Genomic DNA, 27,654 nt, shown 5'->3' on the forward strand with positions numbered 1-27,654 from the left:
CTGAGCTGGGATATTTTACGCACACCCCAGCCTACTGCATATTCGCCTTAAATAGGCCACCCATTCCTCCCCTGGCTTGTTCCTCCCCTCTACCCCCTTAACCCAGCCAGGTGTGCCTTGAACTTGCAGCTGCCTCCCAGAGTCCCCTCTCCATAGGCAGCCTGCCTGCCTTGAACACAAAGACTTGGCAGAGGCCCAGAGGACCTCTCCCATGGTAGTGAAGAGCTAACACAATTATACTTTTCACTAATGTGATGTGAGAATGGTCAGTGATGAAGGAGATTCAGATCATCTCGATGTGACAGAGAACAGCTAATTCAGGATCTGAAGATTGAGTGTCTTTATTCTCTTTGAAAGTTGTCATGGGACCTAATACGTATTAGTTCAGCTTTTCATATGCGAAGCATATGCAAACCTCCCCCGGCTAATACCTTACATGACTGAGCTTGGCTGTTTGAAGCATACTTTCTCCTGGCTAAATCCCAATACCAGAAATCATCTGAGGTGGGAGAAAATGTTGAAATCAATTACAGAGAGTGATTAAAATGTGGAACTCACTGCCAGAGGATGTAGTGATGGCCACAGGAATAAACAGCTTTAAAGGGGAATTATATAGATTCATGGAGGATAAGTCTATCAATGGCTACTAGCCATGGTGACTGAGGGGAACCTCCACATTAAGAGGCACTAATCCTCTGAATCTCAGAGTCAGTAGAGGAACACCTCAGCCTCTGCCCTGTTGTTGGCCATCCAGAAGAATTTGTTGGCCACTGTGTGAGACAGGATGCTGGATTGGATGAACTATTGGTCTGATCCACCAGGGCTCTTCTTATGTTCGTATTTAAAACAAGGCAAAGCAAGGTGAAAAAAAGGATCCTTTCCACGTGAGGATCCCAGGAAAGGAAGAAAAGGCTCATTTACACACCAATTGACCTGTTCTACAGGTATTTTTTAAATGTCCATGTTTTATAGGCAGTCTCCCATTTTCCTGAAATCTGGGAAGAGTGAGGTAAACAGTCCCAAAGAATTTCATCCCAACAGGATATTGATAGTAGGAAAGTTACATCCAGGCCTCGGTTCCTGCCGGAGCGCACCGGAGCACCGCTCCGCCAGGCAGGAGCCCAGGGGGTGGTCATGTAAGCCCCGCCCCCTGCTCCCACCAGCCATCAGTTGGGACACAGGGGGGGCGAAACGTTCCCCCACCTCCCTGATCCCCAGGGTTGTGGCCTTGGACTCGTAGGGGCAAATTCCACCTCTCGTGTGAGAGGTCATTCTGGCTCCCCCAGCTCTTCTTAGGGACTCTTTTAAAAGTTATGGCCACTGCCGCTGTTCTCAGCAGCAGCTGCGACACCCGCGGGGGGCAGGGCGAAACGTAGGGCAAATTTGTAGGGGCAAATTCCACCTCTCGTGCTAGAGGTCATTCTGGCTCCCCCAGGTCTCCTTAGGGGCTCTTAAAAAAGTTATGGCCGCCGCTGCTGTTCTCGGCGGCAGCTGCGACACCAGCGGGGGGCGGAGCAAAACATTCTCCTGCCTCCCTGAGCCCCTGGGTGGTGGCCTTGGACTCGTAGCGGCAAATTCCACCTCTCGCGTGGTCCTTTCCATGTGAGGATCCTTTCCATGTGAGGATCCCAGGAAAGGAAGGAAAGGCTCATTTACACACCAATTTACAGGTATTTCTTAAGTGTCCATGTTTTATAGGCAGACTCCCATTTTCCTGAAATCTGGGAAGAGTGAGGGAAACAGTCTCAAAGAATTACATCCGAACAGGATATTGATAGTAGGAAAGTTACATCCAGCTTTCTGATATGTTCTACATACAGGTAGAGGAGACAGGGAGATAAAACACATCCTTGTCTGACACCTTTGCCAATTGGAAACCATTCTGTTTCTCTGTATTCTGCCCTAACAGTGGCCTCTTTACCGGAGAATAGGTTGCACATCAAAACAATCAAATGTTGTGGCACACCCATTTCTTTTAAAGCCAACCATGGCTTTTCATGATCCACACAGTCAAAACCTTTGCTGTAATCTATGAAACACAAGCTGTTTTTCTTCTGAAATTCTCTCATATGCTCCAGTAAATTTGCAATATGGTCTTCCTTTTCTGAAACCAACTTGAACAGCTAGCATGTCTCATTCCATATATGGTAACAGTCTTTGTTGTAAGATTTTTTAGCATTACTTTACTCATGTGAGAAATTAATAAGATGGTCTGATAGTTGCTGCAGTCTTTGAAGTCTCCTTTTTTTGGAATTGGAACATAAATTGACCCCAGTTTGTGGGCCCTTGTTTTTTTTCATATTTGTTTTATGGACTCTGTTTCTGTGGCTTGGAATAGCTCTTTTGATATTCCATCTACTTCTGGTGATTTGTTTCTCCTAATGATCACATACCCCTACAATTCCCCTTCTTGAAGATGCCTATGCCAATGTTCTTTAATATTGATCCCTTTTTTCTCAATTAAACTATAGTCGACTGATGTGAGCTGTGTGAACAGACCTGACTCTGGACAAGGAGGCTTTAGTCTGTGAAGCATCTTCCCTGTATGGGTGAGGTCCCTTGATGCCTAACAGCTTTTTATGTGGCTGATATATCCCCATCTAGCTCTAAAAACACTTCTTCACAGGTATGCTTTTTTTAACATGGAGGTTGAATTTATAAGTAGTTCTAAGCCGTGGCTTGTGTTGAGAATTATGTTTCCAGAGGACAATATGATAAGTATATATACTCATCACGAGCACACTTGTGTCAAAACTGAAACCTGGTGAAATGTAACCATTACAATGTTGGATTTAAGACTCGAGGGAACCAGGTTCAATAATTCTGTTAGCCAGTCACTGTGTTCCAGGCAGTCTTGCTGTAAGGATGAAGGAGAGAAGACTATACATATAAGAGCTTTTGGAAGGAAAGGGGTGGTGGTGAAAATGTAATATCATAAATATACATTTTAAATTTAAAATGTATTCAAAATGAGTTCTTGTGGCCCTTTCTTACATGTCCAGAGAAATGCTGATCACCAATTTGGGGTCAGGAAGCGATGTGTCTCCAGGCCAGTTTGGCCAGGGACTCTGGAGGCTTTTTGGTCATCTTCTGGGCATGGAACAGGGGTCACTGGGGTGGTGGGGAGGTATTTGTGGATTTCCTGCATTGTGCAGGTGGTTGGACTAGATGACCCTGGAGGTCCATTCAAACTCTATGATTCCATAAATAAAATAACAATGTAAGCTGGAAGAGAAGTCTCAGAAAATAGGTGATATTTTTCTGAATGCTTGCTAAGAAAGCTTATAAATACTGATCTGATTCCAAACCAAGCAAAGGAGGGTTCCCCTACTAGAAAACACCAGGAGCTCTAACTAAGCCATTGCCAAGGAATACTGGGGTATAAGAATGACACATTTACGAACGACAACAATAATGAAGAGAGCTACATGCTTTATTCAACAGAAGTGCTTGATGGGTGATAGTAGTCTTCTACTATTTTTCTAGATAACAAAATGCCTTATCGTAATTGTCTAGAAATTAGCCTATAATGTTTTCTCTGGAATGTATATGATTACTTGCCTGTTTTATGCAGAGTAAGGTGCACCTAAGCCTGCAAATCAGTGAATTTAGAGTGACATAACTCTACATAGGATTGAGCTGTTGGGCTCTCTTCGCTCAGGTACAACAATACTCTTAAGGGTAGTTAATACCTTTGTCTTAAGCTTTTGGTCATTCCATCATTTAAAATGAGTAGCTGCCACATGTTAAGAAGGACTGGCTTCTCCGTGTACATTTTGTGAGTAGGAAAAGAACGGAGGTCTGTCAAAGAAGACTGACCCAGTTTTGTTTTTTATTTACATTGGTCTGGAGAGCTCACATAGATCCATTGCATTCCTCACAATGCCTTACGTTATTTTTGCAAGAGGAATTACAGGTATTAGAAGGTGATAAAGTTTGGTTGAGTGCACCTCAAAACGTGTGAACATGCTGCCATCTTCAGGATAGACAAATGAATGATTTTTCTCTTCTGCCATCAACAGTTTCCTCATTTTTAGATTACTTCATGCCGCTTCTGTGTTTTTTCCTACACAGGGTGGCCAACTCAGGGGGCCGAGCCTGAGGAAGGCAATTTGAGGAAGGAAGTCAGCAGGGAGGTGATGCCATGGAGTTCACGCTCGATACCTCCAGTCTGGAAATCAGGTCTAATTCAGGGAGAATTCCAGGCCCCACCTGGAGGATGGCAAACCTAACTGTACATACTTTTTGGTTTCAAACACTCAACTGTTACAGTTCACAGGAGGCAAGGAAGAGGTTGCCAACTAGTATAGAGGACTTTAGCATAGGACTTCGATTTTATTCCAGCTGTTTTATTCCAGCAGAGGTCCATCAGTGGCTATGAGCCACAAGGTATAGATAGGGGCTCTGGGGCAAGTGATGCTCTGTCTTCTTGGTGCTTGGGGGGGTCAACAGTGGGAGGGCTTCTAATGTCCTGGCCCCACTGGTGGACCTCCTGATGGCACCTGGTATTTCTGGCCACTGTGTGATACAGAGTGTTGGACTGGATGGGCCTTTGGCCTGATCCAACATTGGCATCTCTTATGTTCTTATGTTGTGATCTGTTCCTCTTTATTCCAGTTTCCACTGCCTTTTTCATGAGGCCTACAATATAGGTGTTTTGGGATAATCAAAATATTCTCTTGAGTACGTTTTACCTTTGATGACCTCTTTCAAGACCTGTCTATATGCTAGTCAGTTGCTCTATGCCAGTGTGCACGCAAGGGCTTTCACGTTTTTAAAATTATCCCTTGGTTTTGAAAACTGGATTGCTCATAAATGAAACATTTCACATTTTGGCAATACTAAAACGGCAGTCATCCCAATTTAATTAGTGTTTGATAGCACCTGTGCAAAATAATAATAATAAAACCTGTGCATTGATGCCCTCTGCTGGTGATAATCTATATATTATTGCCAATTGACTCAGTCATGCAATTATGTCAATGGACATATTTATAAATTTGTACTGAACCTACAGAAATTATGTTTAGACCCTAGGAAGGCCGAAACAGAAAGACGGATCTTTAAGTCCCACCTTTAAAAAACAGTGATACTAATTAGCTCTCTTTTTGAATACATCCACTATATAGGGATCCCCTGGAATTACAGCTCATCTCCAGACTAGAGAGATCAGTTCCCTCTGGAGAAATCGGATGCTTTGGAGGGTGGACTCTGTGGCATTGTACCCCACTAAGGTCCCTGTCCTCCCCAGGCTCCATCCCCAAATCTTCAGGAGTTCCCCAACCTGGATCTGGCCACCCCACCCCACCCCCATCCCCAGCCAGTAGTCAGGGAGGACCTGGCAGTACTACTGCTGTATTACAGCAAATTAAACAATAAAGGAGTTTGGAGGGATGGCTTCTGTAAGAATACAGAAGCAACCTGCTGCTGTGTTTGCCTGGTAGTTTTAGACATGCTTAAATAAGGCCCTTGCCTTTCCATCCCCAGCACTAGCCTTTGGCAAGGCTAGAAAATACTGAGTCTCACTGAGTACTAATAGACTCTCACACTTTGGATTTGCAGCCTTTCTATGGTGCCTGGCTGCTAGGAGATCATTATTCCACCCTCCCTGTTATGGAGATCATTATTCCACCCTCCCTGTTATGGGAGGGGTGAATAGAATCACGCAGATGGAAGAGGCAGTGTGTGCGAATATAATTGGTTCAGGCAGAGGGTCCCTTGCCCAGTGAGAAAGTTCATTGTTGGAGGGTTGCCAACAGGCCTGAAGAGATGTCGTGCAGGCAGATGGACAGGCTGATCAGAAAGTTGGTCAGCCAAGCAACCCTCTTCCCCGCCCCAACCCCACAATTTACATGGGTCCACTTGTAACATCTGATGAGTCTTCTATTAAAGGGACAGAATACTTTCTTTCTCCAGGCAGTTGGCAACCCTATGAGAAAGTACTGTCAAATGATAATCGCAAAGGGGGGAATCAGGGCAAGATCCAGAGATGATCTAACCTCCTGAATCTGAGTCCAAGCGTGACTGGACTGGGGAAGTGTGGGGACAGAACTGGTGCAGTCCACACTTCAAGTATTTCCTGTCGATGTGGTAAAGCGTCCAGATATCCCTGGTTTACTGAGCCTTTCCTAAATAAAACCACGTCTCTCACCAGGAGAAACAGCCTAAGTTGTCTAGCCCTGTAGGTGTGGGTGACACTATAACAGTTCTTAAGGGAACTGCACCCAGCTCAGCTATAAAAAGACATATTCTTTTACACTATCTTACTTGCCAACCACAACAAGCCCTTTAACCCTTCTGTGGAAGAAACAATAAACTTACTGTTGTTTTGTTAAAAGAAGGTGTCTGTGTGAGCACAAAACAAGAGGGAGGGAAGTACAAATCACCTTGGAAACTGGTGCTGCCCTCCTCATACCCACTAGGTGATTTTAGCAGGTTACTCAGCCATCTCAATGATTACATTTAGTGTTACTGACCAGTTGCAACCAAGCATTTATTAACTGCTACCCATGGTGGCGCAGAGGTTAAGAAGCTGAGCTGCAGACCGGAAGGTTTGTGGTTCGGCAGTTCGAGACCCTAGTGCTGCGTGACGGAGTGAGCTCTTGTCTCTGGCCCCAGCTCCTGCCAACCTAGCAGTTCAAAAGCAAGAAATTGCAAGTAGATAAATAGGTACCACTTCAGTGGGAAGGTAACAGCGTTGCGTGCGCCTTGGCGTTTAGTCATGCCGGCCACATGACCACGGAAATGTCTTCAGACAACACTGGCTCTTTAGCTTGGAAACGGAGATGAGCACCACCCCCTAGAGTCAGATTCGACTGGCTTTCGAGCAAGGGAAAACTTTACCTTTAGCCTTTGCTAGTCAATCAAGCAGGACTTGAGATTCTGTTGCTGGGCCAAGGGGAAAGTTTAGGGACAGCTGTGTGGGAACTGGTGGTGGAAGTTCGGTGAAGTTGCAGCTGACTTATGCGACCCCATAGGGTTTTCAAGGCAAGAGACTAACAGAGGTGGTTTGCCATTTCCTGCCTTTGCGTGTAGTTGCGCTCGGACAAAGACAGAGTCCGGGAGTAATAGGCCATGGGAACCTCCCGGCCATCAGGCAGCTGGTGACCCAGGATGACCCCAACCCCATATGGATAAGTGTCGTAGGCGAGGACAACGGGGAGGGACTCGTCAAAGTGTGCAAGGACGGCGTGGGAGGTTAGCAGTTCCTTGACGGCCCTAAAAGCAGAGGCCTGCTTCTGGACCCAGACCCAGGGAACTTTTTTTGTCCAACAGGCGGTGCAGGGGCTCGGCGACAGTGGCCTTGTGGGACAAGAAGGAATGGTAGAAATTCAGCAGCCCAAAAAAAGCCTGGAGTTCTGACTTCGACTTGGGGGTCGGGGCATTGACAATGGCACAAACCTTGTCAGGCGTCAGGTGGATGCCTTGTGCATCAACCGCATATCCCAGGAACTCGAACCACAGGACCCCCAGGAGACATTTTTCTCATTTCACCTTAAGGCTGGCGGTGTGGAAGTTTCGCAAGACAGCATGCAGTCTCTTGGCGAAGGTCTCAGCAGAAGGGTCTGCAATCAGAACATCATCGAAGAACGGCTGCACCCCAGGGGTACCTTTAAGAAGACAGTCCATGAGATTCTGGAAGATTCTCGAGGCCACACTGACCCCAAACTGCAGCCGCCGCACCCGGAAAGCACCCCTGTGTGTCACGATAGTCTGAGCCTCTGTGGTGGCATCATCTACAGGAAGCTGCTGGAACACCTGCACCAAGTCCAGTTTCCTGAAAACCTTTGCGCCAGCTAAGGACGCTAGGACATGGCCGACCACCGGAATGGGATAAGCGTGGTCCTGCATGGCCTTGTTAATTGTGCATTTGTAGTCTGCACAAATATGGACATCCCCATTGGGATTCATGGGAGTAACGGGGTCTCCCGGAGGGCATGCGGCACGGGTTCCAAAAACCCCTGAGCCACCAGGCAATCCAGTTCCACATCTATCTTTGGCTTAAGTGCAAACGGGATGCGCCTTGTCTTCATGCGGATGGGGTAGATGGCCGGGTCGAGAGTTAGGGAAACGGCTGCACTGGTGTAGCAGCCAAGTATACCATTGAAAACTGCCAGGAACTCGTCACATACATTGTGAAAATCTATAGGCTGCACGTGATGCACTCCCGTCACCCCGAATCCCAGGGAAGGAAACCACAAGAGTCCCAACAAACTAGTGAGCCGTCCCTCAACCACCAGCAAGTCCACAAGTCCATCAAAGTATTTGTATTGCATTTAGAACTTGCCCCACCACTTAACGGCTACCAGGTTCTTTTGGAAGTCTCTGAGGGTGAACCCGGTGGGTCTCAAGCAGGGCCCCCCCTCTGGAGAGTCTCTTCAGAGATAATGGAGATAGAGGACCCCATGTCCAACTCCATCTCACAGGGCGCCCCCTCAATATACACAGCTACTTTAATTTTGTCGGGGGTGTCCCGGGGCAAGTTCAATACCTGGTGTTGGTGAATTGTGTGGAGTTCTGCTGATTCCTGATGTACAGTGGAGTGATGTCTGCTCCCTCGGGAGCAGCAGGCACGTGCTATGTGGCCGACCTTGCCACAGGTACAGCCGGTCATGTCACGAAACCGACAGGAGTGTCGTTCGTGGTTTGGTGTGGTGGTTAAGTGCGCGGACTCTAATCTGGGAGAACCGGGTTTGATTCCCCACTCCTCCACTTTCACCTGCTGATGTGACCTTGGGTCAGTCACAAGCTCTGGCACAGCTATCCTTGAAAAAAGAACAGTTTGTTTCAGAGTTCTCTCAGCCCCACCCACCTCACAGGGTGTCTGTTGTGGGGAGGGGAAGGGTAAGGCGTTTGTAAGCCGCTCTGAGACTCCAAGTGAAGGGTGGGGTATAAATCCAATCTCTTCTTCTTCTTCTTCTTCTTCTTCTTCTTCTTCTTCTTCTTCTTCTTCTTCTTCTTCTTCTTCTTCTTCTTCTTCTTCTTCTTCTTCTTCTTCTTCTTCTTCTCCGCAACTGGCACAAGGCATTTGAGCAGAGGGCTGCGTGGGGTGTGCTCTGGCAGTGGCAAAAGGCCGTGAGTCGCAGCAAGCTGGGTGACAGACCTGGTGCACTTCGTCCTTGTCTGAGACATCAGAGACTGGGGAGGCTGAGGCCTGATGTGTGGCGTGGCCCCAGTGGTTGCGTTGAGATTTTTCAAAAGCTGTGGCCTCTTGCATCGCTTTTTCTAGAGTCAGCTCCACATAGCTGATGAGCTTACGGCAGAGCTTCTGTTCCCTGATGCCCACGACGAATTGGTTAAGGAGGCTGTCTTCTAGGTCAGGGAATCCACAGTGGATGGCCAGCCTGTGGAGTTCGGCCATGAAGTTGGTGGCCGCTTCTTCGGACTTCTGCTGGCATGCAAAGAAGTCCATGCGCCTCGCCACCTTGGTCGGTTGAGGCATGAAAGTCATCCAACTCATCTTAGGTGCTGTCATCCAAGGTCTTGGGCATGATGAGGCTCTAGACGAGGTGTAAGGTGGCAATGCCACAGGCGATGAGCAGGAGCGACTTCTTTCTGTTGGCATTGTCAATGCCCTGGAACCCGACAGAGAATTTTAGGCACTCCACCCAGGTTTCCCATAACTCAGGGTGAGCGGAGTCGAACTCAGAAAGATGTCCTGGAACAGCAGCCATGACCCTGGAAGCCATGTGAGGCATGGAGGGCTGGGGCTCATTGCGCGATGCAGTGCTGGTGCCGGAGTCGGTGCCAGAGGTTGGGTCAGGCTCGCTCATCGGTATCCCACCTTTGTTGCCAGTGAAATATACTGGGTTCAGAAACGTAGAGAGATTAGCTCATGTTTATTAGGTGGTTTCAGCTCCAAAACTAAGACAAACTTGCAGGATCAGAGCCCTGCTTATATTCATGAAACACACCACACCCAACACCCAACACACACCCCACATCCCACGATAGGCTATTTACAGAGTATTGTTTACCAATTGGCTACTACTAGGATCTGGATCTATCTATTGGTTCATTCTAGGATCCAAGCCTTCTATTGTGATGTGCTCCAAGCTACGCTATTTTGCATGTTCGCTTGCGAGCCCTTTCGCAAGTATGGTTCCATTGTGATACATAACAAGAGGGCTAATGGATTTCTAATTAAACTAATAAAAAAGAAACAATACTGTTTGGCAAACCTCTTTTGTGTTAGATGGGAAAGGGGATAGACATTGGAAGTTTTTATTGTGAAGGAAATGTGGGGAGGAAAAGGTGAGGGGAGGCTGATAAGATTAGCAATCCAGGTTGAATGATATTAGCTCTGGGGCAAGGCAGGTCCATTGTTCCAAATATGGAGATGTCAGGGTAAAGGAAGAGGTTGCAGTTGGGTCTGACCAAGATCTCATACCTACCAGGGTCTTTGCCTAGGCATGATTATGAGGCTGCCTGTCTGGGATCCATCTTATTTATACTTAGGTTGCCTGGCTTATGTACTCCTGGGGTGCTGTAAAATGGAGGGGTTCTCCTCCATATTGCTTCTCGCTAAAGAGAGGGGGTCTGCCTGGTTACATAGACACCCAAATGGAACATGATCCTCCCTTTTTTACAAATCCAGAACAGGTAAAAATTCCTTTCATGTAAACACAGTAAAACCCCCTAATTTTGTGTCAGAAAGACCTGCATCAGTAACAAGAAAGAAACAGACTTCTGCTAGTGCTGTCATCAGATATTATACTTTAGTTCAATTGTAGGGGTACTGTAGTCTGGCATCTTCCTCCTTTATAAATGAACACATTATACCTCATGTATTATTTTATTCCCATGTACCAAGAACTATCACAAACATTCGGTACTTGGTTAGATTATACCATGAACTAATTGAAGTACTGAAATAAATGCTCAAGTTGATGGTAATTCCAGAGACGTAGCCATGTTAGTCTGTTGCAGAAAACAAGAGTCTAGGCTAGGACAACTTTAACAAAATTTTATTCCAGAATATGCTTTTGTGGACTTCTTCCAATGCAAGACAATTCTAGTAGATGAGTAATTACAAGAATGCCATAACCTTTACATACATTACAAAATAACATTGCTAGCAGTCATTTCCCTAGGTAAGAATACCTAGTGACTAACAGTGTACTCCAGAATGTTCAGTTTCATGTCTCAGAGGGGCTGGGAGCAATGGCAGTGGTTCTATCAACCTTTTATGTGCCATACCTCAGTTCCAGCCCCTTTATCTTCTTGGTTCAGGGTTGCTTTTAAATATACAATTTTCATTCAAGAATCTACCACAAGTCACTCCCATCATTAAAAAAAATGTAATATTGGAAGGATTTATGTATTTCCTTGTCACTGGATGGATATACCTAGCCCCATCCTTGGACAAGTTCAGTAATGGGTTCTACTGATGTAATGCTTTTCATCACAAGAGTGCCTTACAGGTGCAGTCTACTGAATGATGGACTACAGCAATGAATGCTGACCTCAGGGTCTCACAGCTTTCCTCCCCAGCATTTAGAATAATTGAATCCCAACCCTGGAAGGGACCACAAAGTTACATCCCCGCTCCCCACTGCCTACCAAGGGAGCATCCTCTATGTGACACGGATTGATTCCCTCAATCCACAGTGTAGTATATCATAAGGAGAGAGCAGGAGAAAGTGAACAGCACCAGGCTAAAGGGCATTCAGTGAAGATGACTGAAGTCAATGGGCTTTTGCTTTCTCCAGTGTTTAATTCCCATCACATTTTGAAAGAATTCTCTTTTTCATTTAGCATAAATTTGTGCACCTTGTTTTTGTCGCAGATTCTATTAACAAGATCTGGGTTTATGATTTGCAAATATTCTATTTATTGGTTTGACACAGAATTCATCATTGACATTTTGACTAGTTTACCATTGGCTTTTTTTAGTAGAAAAAGGTAAATTAACATACCAATTATTGTCAGTATTGAAGAGGGGGGCCAGTGAAGGCACCATATTGGGACTTCCTACTGGCTCAGCCTGGATTTTCTCTCCCTAATTCTAGTGACTCTATAGCCAGTAAAGAGTTGAGAGTTAATATGCCACCATATTCAGAGAACTATTTCCCATGTAATATTAATGCCTACGTTTTAAAATTATGTTTTTCTCTATGCAGAATTACTCCAGTCTGAACCAATTGAAATCAATGGAGCAACTCCACACAGGATTGCACTCCAAAAGTTATTTGATATGTTTTTAGTTATCTCTTTTATAATTCAAAACACCTGTTTGCCATTCTGTACTTTAGAATAAGGAGATAAGATTTTAAAAGTAAATAAATCTCTTTATAGGGCGTGGGGGAACAATCCATAATGTTTGAAAAACTGTCTTGCTGGGCCAGCTATCATACCAAGGCTCTCAGTTTTTCATTAGTTTACGCAATTGGTGTCCAAATCTTCTTTATATCCTGCACAATGGATCTGCTGCTCCTGACATCACCATGGAGACCCATTTGACACACCCCGAACAAGTCAGGAGCCTGTGTAGTACAGTGTTGGACCCTCTAGGAACCAAATTTGAAACCCCACTCTGGCATGGAAGCTCGCTGGGTGACCTTGGGCCAGTCACATCCTCTCAGCTTCACCTGCCTCACAGATTTGTTGTTTGGATAAAATGGAAGAGAGGGAAATTATGTAAGGTACTTTGGGTGCCCACTCGGAAGAAAGGCAGTGTACAAATGCAGTAAATGAAGAAATAATAAACAAGCCAATAATTTGGATCCATGTATTTGTTTTCTTAGGCTACAATTCTAGCTAGGCCAGGAATCAAGCATACCTACTCCCTCACTTTGTCTCTCTACTGGCCTGTTCGCCACTCCCCAACTGCACAGGGTCACTCTGTGGTCAGTCACAGAGGCCTGGTGAATCCAAGGGTCAATTCCCCCCTTGGGCATCCTAAAGGCAAAGCTTCTGTGTCACATCCTTTTTTCCATTACTTGCTGCTTGGAAGTCTAAATGGCAAATAAATCTTATTTGACACAGCAATCACACTGGTATACTTTGAAGACTATGGCCTAGTAATTGCAGAACTCACAGCTGAGTGCCTCCTTGGCATTTTGCCTTTTATGAATAGGACATTCAGAGAAGATAAGAGTTCTAGCAGGAAATTCACTGAGCATGTTTGGAGGTTCTCTTATATGAGTGGGAACTCAGAATTGAATACAGGTTAATTAACATTGCTTGAATATTCTCTTTGTTCTATGAACATACCTGTAATCAGTTAGTACTGTCTATAGAAGAGAAGCTCTTCACAAGGTTTGGCAACCCCAAAGTGACTTCAGGGCATGTTTCCAGAGAGATAATTGCAGTCATCAACATTATCTTGTTTCTCCTATAGGCAAGAGTCCACAGTAAATATTTTAAAGCATTGCTGTGGTCACTGCAACATTTTATCAACCTTTTTGAACTCCACCCCCCCCCTCTCTTCTTCTATGCTTCCCCTCTGCCCATCTGCAATTATTCAGCATGTGGTGATCCCTAAGAAAATAAAAATAAAAGCAGGATATCTTTGCTCCTTCTAAGACTCTGCATAATAACCTGTTTAGTGCAATTTTGTTTCTCCAAGGAGTTTCAGGTGACATACTCATGGGGTTACAAGACAAATGTGGACAATCACGAAATGACCAAATAACAAATGCAAAGAAAACAGTTGTGAGAGTCTGACCCACAAATCAGGCAGTCAACAAGACTTGTAAAGAAAATGCTTTCTGTATATTATTGTCAACAAGCACTACAACACAATGAACACATTCCTTAACATCATAAGAAAATTCTTGTGTAAAAATACATCAATGTCGTCTCTGGATTATATAACAACGTTTCAAAATTGGATCTTCCTCAGGAAATATTAGAGTAATCCAAAAGCTCTCATGCTCATAAAGTGCGTTACAAAAAATCAGGAAAGATCATACATTTAGATAGGATGCTGATCTCAATAAGTATTCAGGCTCAAATATGCTGCTAAGGCTATGGTGGATCCCAGGCGGCATAGGGTTGCCAGGCATGATTGTTGTGCCAGCGGGGGAATTTGGGGAGGGCAGTCCAGGACATGATGCTCCTGACATGATGACGTCACACAGAAGTGATATCATTGCATGGTGACACTGCTTTTGGGGGCAAACTCTGTGGTGAATATTGGGCTCAAACCATAGAGCAGAGGTGTCAAACTCATTTGCTATGAGGGCTGAATCTGACATAAATGTCACTTTTCTGGGTTGGGCTATGTGTGCCATAAGTATGTGAGATATAAACTGTATAAAGTACACAGGTAAACCCAATGAACAATATTATTTTTTACTCAAAATACAAACATGGTAGAACATTAACACTCTTTACAGTATTTCCTTAAAATATCTCCCTGATGTCCACTCTCCCACTTCCACCACCCATTACTTATTAGCACTGGGACAGTATACAGGGACATAATGCACAGCCTCTGTCATCTGGCAATAAAGGTAATCACTTCCTTCTCTCCAGGCCCCGCCTGGAGGTTGGCTACCCTGTAATTGGGCACGTGGGGGGGCAGAAGTTAGCCCCGTCTAGGGCGCAAAATAGCCTCGGGCCGGCCCTGGTCCCACGGGTTCCTCATTTTGTGCGGTTTTCCTTTGCAGGCATGGCTGCCAGACAATCATTGCAAGCAGGAACCTGCAGAAACTGACAGAGGTGAGTGCGTGGGACATTGCAGTAAGATTTTAAAAAAGAGATTGGTGAACAATACAGCAGTGTTGGATAAGTTCCAAACGATGCACAGCAGCTGATGAACGATGGGCTGAATATTTTGAGTAATTCCTGTTAGGATCGACATCTGCATTTTGATAGCTTTGTGCTATTGGAACTTGTAAAAGTGTACCAGTTTGACGGCTCTCCTAACAGCCCATGAAGAATGTCATGCCACAGCTTGAAAATTTGATATAACCTGTTTGGCTGATGGCCAGATGGCACTGTCTTTTGGAAACAAATCAAAGTTTTGGTGGAGGCAGCCTTGCTGAGATCCCCATCAGAGTGGAGGGCAGCAGATTTGTTCAGGAGAAAGTTGTCCCTCTCAGCCTGGTGTCGTGGTTAGACTGCCTGGCTAGGATCTGGGAGACCCAGGTTCGAATCCCCACTCTGCCATGGAAGCTCACTGGGTGACCTTGGGCCAGTCACACTCACTGTGGCCCTGTTCACATTAGCGTTCTAAACCAGATGTTATTCATTGTTGGCCCAATTTCGAGTAAAGTCAGGGGTCATATCCTGCAGGAGTGCACAGGAGTGGAGCTCAGGCCGTAAAGAGCCCAGGGGGCGGGCACATGCAACAAGCCCCACCCCCTGCTCCCAGCAGCCCTCAGTCAGAGCAAGAAGCAGCCAGGTAAGCTGCAGAGCTCCCCCCGGTCCAAAACAGTCCAGTGGGACCTTTAAGACCAAGTTTTATTCAGGTACAAGCTCTCCCTCCTCTGCGAGGACAGATCTGCACGTTCCCCCCACCCCCCAATAGCTAGCAATCCAAAACAGTCCAGTGGAGCCTGAGCGGTGGGTGTTGCCTTCTGACACACTTCCGGTGATGTCAGGGGGTGTGGCATATACAAATGAGTTATGCTAATGAGTTATGCTAATAAGCTCCTGCACCTATTTTTCTACGAAATGACCCCTGGACTTGGAGATATCACAGAAGTATAACTGATCTTCAGACTACAAAGATCAGTTCCTTTGGAGAAAATGACTACTTTGGAGGTATTATGGCCCCCTGAGGTCCCTGTGGCAACCATATTTTATACTGGTAAAGAGAGAATGTCTCATTGTGTTTCCCCACCTATTAAGATGTGCCCGTTCCTTTTCCTGTTACATAAAAGCAAAGATGTTCTCTGTGAAACCAGATCCCGACCTTCGAATATATTTGGATGTCATTTTTGCTATTGGAGCTGCTTTCTCCATGGAAGTGAGTAGGGAAGAATTGCAAGAATTGTGGCCGTTAGTAAGGAAGCACTCAAATGGAGATGGCAAGTTGATTGGTGTAGCTTTAGGTGCAGTTGTGGACGTGAGACCTCAATGAGCCAATGGGATTTGGGACCATCAGCAATGCATTTTCTATCCCACTTTTTAGTGCTCAGGCTCCCATTGTTGATTCTGGTTACTGGTTGCTCTCCTTAAATTGAGAAAATTGTTGTTTGGCTGTTTCAAGCAGAAGCTCATTTTTACAGCCATGCACACCCGAATTACTGAAGGAGTTTGTTACAGTAGTTTATATAGTCAAGGCACTTTTAGGAAACCAGCTGCTCCTCTGCTTCTCACACAATCTCTATTTCATCTAGCCACATGTTGGTAGGTGATTTATGACTTCATTAATTATGAAGGATGTTGGAAGGCACTCTGCATTTAAAACCATCTTCTTGTGTATCTTAAAAGCAACTGCTTAGTGTCTTCTGTTTGTTTGTGCCCTAATGGAAAACCTCTTCCAGTAAGTATAAAGGTAAAAGATTGGATCTTACTTGCTTTTTGGCTTGACTTCAAGGGGTTCCACTCTTCAACAGAGCCCCCCCCCCCATTCCATATGATGTTCATCTACACAGTTGTCATAACCCGTGGCAGAGCCTCATTAGTGGCAGTCAGTTGTGGCTCCTCCTCCCCCTTTGGCTAGGTTAAAAACATACACAATCCAACCCAATATTACTATTTACAATTATCCCAGGTTATCTAATGCCAAATAAGATATAGACATTTGGAAGAAAGAAACTTGGAACTCAAAGCTTAGGAAGTTGTAAGATGACTATGGAGGTGAATGAATGAAACAGAACATTATTACGATTTATTTAAAAAGACTGTCCCAAAGAGATTGTACCAAACCCCCTTTCATTTTATCCTACCAACAACAACCCTGTGTGGTAGGCTGGGCTGAGAGAGAGTGACTAGCCCAAGGTTACCCCACCAGTTTTCATGGCAGAGTGGGGATTTGAACTTGGGTCTCCCAGATCACTCTAACCCAGATCACAAACATGTCCAAACCCATTAATTTCCATATACTTAGGCATGCTGCAACAGACTGTTAAGAATGCAGGGCGTCTTTGAACAAAGAATGATAGATGCAGAGGAGGAAAATCCATTTACTGGGTTATGTCTCAGGAAAAAAAGGACAGAAAGGTAGATTATATCAATGCAGAGCTTTAAAGGATGCACAAAAAGTGTGTGCTCAATGAGAAATGAAGCATCCGAGGAATGGTATAATGTAGTTTTCATTACAAGAGATGAATCATTTGGGGAGAAGACCAGGAAACAGGTGAGAGAAGTTTTCTCCTCCTCCTCCTCTTATATTTTACTGAAAGATACATTGCAAAGTTACAAAGCATATAAAGCATCATAGGTGTTGAAATATACATGCATGTTTTTACCAGTTTACATGTCAGCACCGTGCTTTGCAATATTGAGTATAGAGTGTTTGGTTGTTTTTGATAGTTATATACAATAGAATACAAGAATTAACAACATTCAACTGACCCATATAAATACTTGGAGTTAGTAAAATCTATTAGGAGAGGTTAAACATTTTATACTATTAATGCATATTCCGCGAACCCTGACCACAGTTTGTTTAAAATTAGAGACCATTTTTCTAACATATCAGTTTGAGTCTGATTGTTCTCAGTTCTTAAAACACAATCTAAAATCTTATCAAGAGTACACTATTTGAGTTTGTTAATCCACTGTTGTAAGGTAGGAATGTGTTTGGTTTTTCAGTTCTTCTAGTTCAGCAGAACAAGAGCCAGTTTTATCTAAGAGGAGACAGGACAATACTGTTCCTGGAGAGACTACATCATTTGGTGACAGACTGAATAAGGAAATCAAAGGAAGGCTCACAGTTTCATAGAACTAAACAAAATAAATGCTTATTATTTCAGATACCATAGTTTCACAAAATATCCCTTTTGTTTAATTTTACTTTGGCACACCAGTGAAATCATACCTGGCAAAAAAAGAGTGACCCTTGAACCATTTTAATTTAATAAAACAGAACAGTCAGTTTCCAGCATCCCTGATTCTTTAAAATAATATAATTTACAACTAGATGCTTTACAGTTGGAAAAAATACAAAAGGTCCTGCCTTAATGCTCATCTTCTGAAAGATTCAACAAGGGCAGAGAAAGGAATGGGAGGGGAAAGGAAGTTTAAATGCCCAGTAAAAGAGGACAAAAATGAAAGGGACAAAATACAGAGAAAGTCTGAAGAAAAAGATGAGACATAAGAATTCCTTTAAATGTACACAAAGAAACTACAAAATGAATATCTATAGGAAGAGAATTCCAGAGAAAATGGACTAACAACAGGGACCCAATAAGTAGCAGATAGAGCAGAATGGGTTTAACAAGAAACATTCACCACAAGAATGGAGACAGCAGAAGAGAACATAAGCTGAAGAGAAAAAAGATGTTTATAATCTAGGGCAGGTATGTCCAACAGGTAGATCGTGATCTACCAGTAGATGATGGAGGGGTCAGAGGTAGATCACCAGCCCCACTTGGTCTCCTAGTTTGCTGGACAGGTGTTTGGGGTTTTTTGTTATAACTCAATAAAAAATAAAAAATGTTCGGAGTTCTTTCTGGATCTTTGTCTCTCTGTTTTGTTTTTGCTTATTTTGCTTACCAGCAGGGCCGGCTCTATCACTAGGCCAGCTAGTCTCTAGCCTAGGGCGGAGCTCTGAACAGGGCGCCAACTGCCCTGCCGCCCGCCCCCCCCTCCAAAATCCCCAACCGTCCCTGCCCAAAGCCACTGCTACTAGCGGCTTTGGTCCCCTGGCTGCTGCGCCCATCACCGATTCGCCACCGCCACCCTCTGAGCCAGCTGGGGGGCGTGGCGGGGGTGGCAGCAGAAGCGGGGATGGTTGAGGGGGAAAGGGAGAGGGGGCGGGGGCAAGGGGGGAAAGGGGTGGGGAAAGGTGTCCTCCCCGCAGCGCCCAAGCATGCCCAAGCCCTTCTCAGCAGCCATGGCCGCCGCCTCCTCACCTGCACGCTGCTCCGGCGCCCTCCGCACTCGCTGCAGTGGAGCGCCAAAGGGAGCTCACGCCATCTGCCTGCCAGGCAGGGGCCTCACCTCTCCGGCTCGCTCCCGCGCCCCGACGCAGCCACCTGGGAAAGCAGGAAGGCGGCAAGCCCCAAGGAGTTCACTTTCTCCTTGGTGAGGAGCACGTGCAGGGAGTTTATTATTAATTTTTTGGCCACCCCTTTCTATGAAGATGGCAGGAAAGCGGGAGAAAACCCCACAATAAAATGCACAGGAGGAGGAGGAGGGGCAGAGGCAGACGGGAGGATCTAATTATAGAATTTGGGGGGAACCCCCAAAGGACGAGTTGGCTCGGCCGCAGCAGCAAAAGCTGCTGTAGCTCCTGCCTCCCCTTGCCAGAGGAGGGAAACGAGGGGGAGAGGTGCCTACCATGAAGCTGCGGCGCAGCAACCCACCACCCGGAGCCACGCCCCCGCCACACATGCGTGCGCCGCACCCCCTTGAGGGGCACAGCTGCCAGGGGTGCAGGAGGGGGGGCGAAGGGCTCTCCGGGCCAGGCTGTGCTGGCTGCAGGTGCCCGGAAGAGAAGCACCCTGGCTGGGGCAGGGGAGGGAGAAGAGGGACCCTGGGCTGAGCCTGCCCCCCCACCCCTGGCAGGCTCCCCCCCACCCCCTCACCAGGGAGGGAGCGGGTTGGTGGGCCCAGAAGGCACCAGCTCCAGAGAGCCCGTCAAGGCTCACTGGCTGCCCACCCCAGGAAGAAGAAGGGGGTCCCTTCCCAGGCCCTACTGCAAGACGGCGACTCAGATTCTCCTCCGACACCAGGAGGGGGGGTGCGAAGGGCTCCGGGCCAGGCTGTGCAGCTGGGAGGTCTCCAGGCCCCACCGGGAGGTTGGCATCTGAGGGGGGCGCCACAAGGCAGCCTCGCCTAGGGTGCAGAAACCCAACTTTAGTGGGTTAAAATCTAATTTGAAACTAATTTGAAACTTTATTTTCATGGTGGTAGATCACCGGCACTTTTGGCCGGAAAAAATAGATCACTACCTGTTCGAAGTTGGACATGCCTGACCTAGGGAACTGATGCAGCATAGCATCTACAAGAACAGGCAGTGATCTGAAAAGTCTCTGGTTCAAATTTTGCCTCCGCCACATACCCAATAGCTGGCATTAGGCAAGGCAATGTATCTCTTGCTCTCAGTCCCTCATCTGCAATGTGGAGATAATAAAATGTCCCTGCCTTGATGGGCTGCTGGAAGGATCACTGTTAAGCATTTGGAACAAGGGAACCTGTTAAAAATCTAAGTATCATTATAAGGTTATAACCTTAGGTTATAGGTTTAAAATTTTGTAGCTCTGCAATGCACCAAGATTGAACAGTCTGCACCTTTCCCCTTGTAAGTGCATTGAAATGAACTAGACACTTGTATGCTTGTTGTTGTTTTTTTAAAGGCCCTGATGTGGGTAGGACCTGCAAAAATGCACAACTTCCTGCCCACATAGCATCCAAAGGCACTGCAGTTTTAAAAAAATGCACTAAACCATGTTTGGGAAAGCCCTCAGCAAAGCAGAAGAATACGTAGAAACTGGATGAATACAGGCTGATGTTATGTGGATGTTCCTGAAAGCAGCACTGCCATAAGGAGGCCAAGGTGGAACAAATATGTGCATAACAGCCCTATGTTTGCAAATAACATACCATCATAGTTAAGATTAACTGTGGTTAATAAATCAGCTTTAGGTTTTAAGAACGTAAGAAGAGCCCTGCTGGATCAGACCAGGGGTCCATCTAGTCCAGCAACCTGTCTCATAGTCGCCAACCAGTTACCTGGAGGGCCAACAACAGGACATAGAGGACAAGGCATTCCCTTGATATTCCTTCTGGCACTGCTTTATTGCCTCTGAATGTGGAGGTCTTACTCAGAGGAATCATAAGAACATAAGAACATAAGAGATGCCAATGTTGGATCAGGCCAAAGGCCCATCCAGTCCAACACTCTGTATCACACAGTGGCCAGAAATACCAGTGCCATCAGGAGGTCCACCAGTGGGGCCAGGACATTAGAAGCCATCCCACTGTTGACTCCCCCAAGCACCAAGATGACAGAGCATCACTTGCCCCAGAGTCCCTATCTATACCTTGTGGCTAATAGCCACTGATGGACCTCTGCTCCATATGCTTATCTAATTCCCTTTTGAAGCCGTCCATGCTTGTAGCCGCCACCACTTCCTGTGGCAGTGAATTCCAAGTGTTAATCACTCTTTGGGTGAAGAAGTACTTCCTTTTATCTGTTCTAACCCGACCGCTCAGCAATTTCATGGAGTGCCCACGAGTTCTTGTATTGTGAGAAAGGGAGAAAAGTAACCCTTTCTCTACCTGCTCTTTCCCATGCATAATCTTATAAACCTCAATCATGTCACCCCTCAGTCGTCGTTTCTCCAAGCTAAAGAGCCCTAAGCGCCTTAACCTTTCCTCATAGGGAAAGTGTTCCAACCCATTTAGGCCATGCTGTAGCTAGTTGGTAATGAGTTTGGACAATCAGTTTAGCTACTGAGTATGTATTCTGGGTCAGTTCAGATGTAATGCAAAAATCATTTATTAAACTTAAACCATACTTTTGCATTACATCTGAACCAACCTGGAATGTATAACAAATGTTAGCAGACAGCAACGGAGCAAAACCATGGAGAATGAGAGAAGAATCAAGAACTTTCCCCTGTGTGAACCCAGGAAGACTGCAGATATTTGTCTGCCTGGCCATTTTCTTTTAATTTCTTGGGGGAAATGAATCCCATTTTCTCTGGTTTAAAGGTAGATGTGGGTGGTGCATTTGTATGAAGTGAATACTATGCCTTTAGGGGCCTGAAGACACCAAACAAATAGGATTGCCAATACCAGTTTGGGAGATTCCTGGAGAATTGGAGGCAAGGCGGTGCCTTCGGAGGGAAAGGAGCTCAGCTCAGCAGGGATGTGATGTCTGCACTCCTAAACTGCCATTTCATCTGGAGGAAATGATCTTTATTGTAACAGAGATTTTGGTCTTATCACTTCACAAAAGATCTGCAACTGTTGAAGACTAAAGCTAAAACACTTAAGAAAACAACCGTAATCTGATATCTGTTTTTTCAGCCATTTATTTACCTAGACATTTCTGGGATTTCAACTTTATCCAAAGTAGTTACAAAGTAGACACTCTCTAGTCATCCTGCCATGCTCAGAATTACAAAAATATTAAGTACTATTAAAATGGTGGCTATTCCATTCTACAAAAATTAAGAGGGAATTTCGGTCCAAGTGAGTGATGATGTATAAAGAATCCAGTAGCATTAGGTATTCCAGATTAACTACCGCAGCAGCATAAAGGTTCAGTGACAATCGTGCCCAGGGCAGACAATAGGGGGATGTAACCTGTGTGGAACGAAGGAAACAAAGGCCTGCCGGTATGATGTCGGCGCGGTTGGGGTCCTGGGTGGCTGCGTGGATGGGGATCCCTTCCTTGTACGAACCACCGAACTCCGTGAGGGGATCTCCGCCTGAAGAAGCGCACTCCAGCTCGCAGGGGCTTCTTCCTGCCTTCTTCCCCTAAGGGGCGGGAGGCTGTCTGGGCTTGTATCCGAGGAAGGTATTTGCAGCGGGAACTGCAGAAATTGCGGCCGCCGCAGACCGGGTCGGGGGGAGGGAGGGCAGAGACGGAGCAGCGGCGTCGGGGGAAGGCGCTCGGCTTCCGGGCGCTGCGGCCCGGCCGGGTGTCGGACTCTGTCAGTGCCACGGTGTCGCTCGCCGCTGCTTTGGGGAAGAAGGAGACGAAGAGAGCGAGCGACGCAGCGGAGGAGCCTCTCAGCCCGACCTGCTCCGGTAGCCGATCTGATCCGATCCCCCCCCCGCGGCCAGGCCCACCGTATGCAGCCCTCACCCTGGAGCGGCGGCGGCGGATCGAGGAGCTCTCGCGATCCTCCCGGCAGCGGCTGCTTCAGTCTAGGGACAGGATGTTCTCCAAGTTCACCTCCATTCTGCAGCACGCCGTGGAGGCGGTAAGGCCACCGGCGGCGCACACCACGCAAATCCGGGGATCCTTAGGGGCCTAATCTAGGGAACGCGCAGTTGAGGCCCTCGCTTGGACTGCCGGGGGCCCCCCAGGCGTCACGCAGCCCAGCCTCACCCCGACACCCTTAATTTGCCGCAGAAAAGCTCGTTTCCAGACGAAGGGTGAAAGGGTGGATTGCGTCTGGGCTGCTGAGCTCATGACAGGGCTTCTCCTGTACCCCTTCGTTGCCGTTCCTGATTAGGCTGGATTACGTGGCCCTGATTGACTTCTTTCATAGATCCATAAACAATAACGTCGTCCCTTTCCGTTTTGGAGAGAGATCTAAAATAAGGACCCGATTAACCACCTATCCTCGTGGACATATTTCCCTGGACAAGAGCAGGAAGACCTTTCGCCCTGCTCAAGCAACATCTTAGCCTCACCACTTTACTCTTCCAGTAGTATTCTAGCCAAGTAGCTCCCCCTCATAGCTAGATACTTCCTGTGTCTGCACCTGTGCTTTCATAGAGCCATCTAGGAAAAATTACCTAGGGTAATAAAGCAAGTGTCTCTGGGCTTGTGTTGATTCCTCTTGTCACCACAGTCTACTCCCACGCTCTGTGCCGTTAAGAAGCTTCAGAGTGGAGTAGACTTTTCTTCTGTCAGTGATGCATGATGACAGTCCTGTCAACTGGGCAGTGAGTTAGATACCTGCGAGGCTTATCCCTCCCGTAAGCAGAGGTGGTTGTTGCTGTTTTTAAATAATGTTTCAAGCCATTTGAACCTGTGTAATGGAATAGGAGGTACTTCATGTGCAAGCCTGTTTACACTTCGGGGGGCTAAAATTCATTACAGTTGTTGTTTTACCTTCCATAAAATATCCAGGTTACTCTAGCTAATTCTGTGACCTGTGGCAAAGAATTCCAAAGGTTGATTATATGCTGCAACATAGGGCTTGCCTCTGAACCAGTTGCATTGCCCTTTAATTTTATTGAACACATTCTTGCATAAGCACAATGAGCCACTCTGAAGATGAAGCCTCCAATAATTTCCTTGCTTCTCTACAACTTTGAAAGCCACTTAATTCAGGATAGGCCTGTGCTATAGCCACCATCCACATCTTTCTAGATTGAAATAAGCAGTTGTAAATCCTAGTTTATATGACATCTTACCCCATGCTAGTTCCTTAGCATCAGAGCTCTTTGTTCTAATTCATACTTTCTATGCACTTTTAGGTATCATATAACTTAAAATCTAAAAGGTGAATGCAGCAAACATGTTGCATGAGTATACCCACCAATGAACTGGGACTGGCTGCAGCTCCTTTGTGAGTGTAGACTTGTTGGCCAACCCAGGTTTGTCATTGTGTAGTAAATCAACCAGGTGTTGGGTGTTTGTTTGTTTTTTGAGACTGACAGTGCTATCCTGAGCAGAGTTACATCCTTCAAAACCCATTTATGTCAGTGGTCTTAGAACAGTGTAAGTTTGCAAACACATTATAAATTACTGTTGCTGTGTAATTGCTAGACAGCATGCAGTGAAATACTTTAAAACTTGAAAGCAGAAAATGGCACAGTGTGCCATTTGACAAACATTCTACAAGCCCTGAACATCTTAGTACATGACTGCACATGAAAGTGCACAGCTCTGAATCTGATAGCAGTGGATTCTTTTGCCACCATCACAAAAAGTGAAATCATATAGTAACCCAGTTGAATACTGGGTCAAGTTCAAGGTCTTGGCTTTAACCTTTTAAACCCTATGCAGCCTGGGACCAGCATACCTTCAGGACTGTCTCTCCCAGTATGTCCCCCGAAGAGTATTATGCTCAGTGGATCAAGATCAGCTGGTGATCCCCAGCCCTAAAGATGTTCACTTAGCCTCAACTAGAGCCAGCCTGGTGGAACACTCTCCCTACTGAGATCTGGGCCTTGCAAGACTTAATGCAGTTCCACAGAGCCTGTAAAATGGAGATGTTCTGCCAAGCCTATGGCTGAGGTGGCGGAGATGCATTTATATTGGCCTCCCCTGCATTGCTCCATCTGTATTGTCCTTTGTCTGCCTGTCCCCCAGTATCCATTGTCATACACCTGCTCTCACCTGGGGCGCCTATGCGGGAACAGATGGAGATTGATTGATTAAATGGTGCCATTGACTGTCATTGTTGATATACCAATTTGATATTATTGATATCAAATTGATATTATGATATTAATAGTATTTTAAGTATTGGATTATGTTATTTATTTTATTGTTGTAACCCGCCCTGAGCCTACTTATGGGGGAGGGAGGGCTAGAAGTCAAATTAAGTAAGTAAGTAAAAACTATGACTCTTTTTTAAAAATCAAGGATCAGTGAAAAAGACCATAGTCTGCTACTGAACCCTGGCACTGTGATTAAGAAACAATGCTGGGTTGCGATTTTGTATGCTTCCCCCCCCCCTCCCAGTTTTGTACTATTGAAATTTTCATGTGTAGTCTAAAGTAAGGGTGCTGGTATCTAACCGTATAGTTGGAAAGAATCTCTGCTGGATATCTGTTCTTAGAAGTTGTTAAAAAGAAATATCTTGTATGTTACGCTGAATATTATATTTCTTCCTAGTTCCAAAGATGAGGATGACTGAAGATCATCATAGCTCTGGCTATGTTAGCTAAAAGAATGGGAGGTGCGGTACAAGCATAAAGGGATCTTACAGCTTGATCCCATGCAGAGTTAAGCATGCCATACTCCACTGAAATTAGTGGGTTTAGATATGGCTTAACTCTGTGCAGGATCAGACTGTTGGAGTTCTGTGCAACTCGGAATCTTGCAAAATATACTACACCAGCATAAGTTTTTTTAAAAGAGCCCCACATTATTATTTATTCAAGAAAAACACACAATTTTAAGGAAGTATAGTACACTGAGGTGTATTTGTGATTGTAAGTGCACTTGTATGATGGTATTAAATCTGTAGGCTTTAGGTCTAAGGAAATGTGTTGAGGTTTGGGGCTAAGCAATTCATAACTTAAATTCTTGTGCAGCTTCTGCTAGCCCCAAATACTGTAAGAATTGACCTTCTTTAAGAGACATTGAGGAATTTCACATTACCCCTTTTAACCCGTTTTGAAGCCGTTTTTGGTCTGTCGTGGAGTAAAGCGGTATAGGGCTGCCATTTCACACATGGCTTTCCCCTTCCGGTAAAGAGCTGTATCTGAAGCGGTTTGCCATTTCAGACTGCACCACCTTTTCGCCCGCGCGGGCGATCTCCGGCTTTTTTTTAAAAAAGTTCGCTTTAGAGCGCTATAGTGCTATAACACAACACTCCAGGCATTCCAATGGGGTTGATATAATGCTGTTGCATTGTAGCATTATAGCACTATAAAGCAAACGTTCCACACACAAAAAAGCCGGAGATCGCCTGCGCGGGCGAAAAACGGCGAGAAAAAGTGCATCAGAACTGGGAGAGGAAACTGAAGACTACTTGGAAGCAGTTGACAGGTAAGACGCTTCAGCCCCATTTCTTAAACAGGACAGAAGCTTTTGTGTGTGAAATTACAAATATATTCCGGTACGGAACCAGTTCTAAAACAGTTCTGTCTGAAATTACAGACCAGAAACCATTTGGGAACCGTTCCTCTTCCGGATTATATCGTCTGTCTGAAATTCCTCCCTGTCTTTCAGAGAATAGTATTGCTACTCCAACACTTTGGTTTCATATACATAAATTTACAACTATGCTTCCCTGGTAATTCTGTAGACTGCAATGAAGATTTCTGATGCTGTATTCTCAGGGAAGCCAGATGTTGGCACATAACATCAAATGAGGCATGTGCCAAGTTTATGAGGAAAGACTGTCTGATACAAGATCAGACACTAAATTCTTTTGGCTTTTTAATGATGTGAAGAAAATATGGTGAGAAATAGGAGCGCTAGTACCAGTAGCACAAAACACAATAAGCTAAACTTTTGACCCCTAAGGAACATACATTGTTTAACAGAAGATTATTATTACTAGTATTGGTGATCCTTGCTACAGGTGGGCAAGTGTTTCTTTGAAAAATTACTTGTCTCCCTGCAGTAGAGAACTTTTTATGAGGGTGTTCAATTCAGGCCTCCATGCCTAGAGTTAATTGCATTGGGGTAGCTGTATAGAGAACAGATTAAAATCTTCATGGAATAGAACCTCCTTTTCCGAAAGTTTCAAGATAAGATGGTCCTGCCACTGGGTTAAGATGGTCCTGCTTTTCTTCTGTTTTTTACATTTATCATTACTGATCTTGCAACCTTTAACACAGTTTTTAATTCAAGAGTCCCATTGAAAGAAAAGTTCCTGGATTTTGGTCCCAAATTGCTTTTCTAACCACTAAGAATAAAAAAAGTCCATCCCCCATATTTTTAATTGTGTAAAACATGCAGAAACTAAACAGGCACACTTCTCTGCACCATGGAGATATGATGATAGGAAAACCTGCAGCAGCTGAATTTTATCTGCCAGACACTTAGTAAAAATCACAGAACCTTTTTCAGGAAAATGGTGACAGTCTTTCAAAGCTGAGGTTGCATATGAAAGATCAGGGTCAAGCAGGCCTGCCGTCTTTAGATGAAGGACTGCTTCAGCTTGGAAAGGAAGTTGCCATCCTGACACATTTTATGAATCTTGAGTTCACCTAGAAGGATGG

General features: G+C 45.4%; 1 protein-coding gene across 1 annotated transcript in view; it reads left to right on the forward strand.

Moving 5' to 3' along the window:
• Positions 1-22,223: 22,223 nt before the first annotated feature.
• FAM160B1 (family with sequence similarity 160 member B1) overlaps positions 22,224-27,654 on the forward strand; it is a 42,016-nt gene continuing 36,585 nt past the window's right edge. Inside the window, exon 1 of the mRNA XM_015409626.1 lies at positions 22,224-23,000. Coding sequence (XP_015265112.1) covers positions 22,956-23,000 — 45 coding nt within the window. The 5' untranslated portion in view covers positions 22,224-22,955. The remainder of the gene's footprint in view (positions 23,001-27,654) is intronic.

Source organism: Gekko japonicus, unplaced genomic scaffold, assembly GCF_001447785.1.
Source record: "Gekko japonicus isolate JY-2015 unplaced genomic scaffold, Gekko_japonicus_V1.1 scaffold2674, whole genome shotgun sequence".
NCBI classification, from domain to species: Eukaryota; Metazoa; Chordata; class Lepidosauria; order Squamata; family Gekkonidae; genus Gekko; species Gekko japonicus.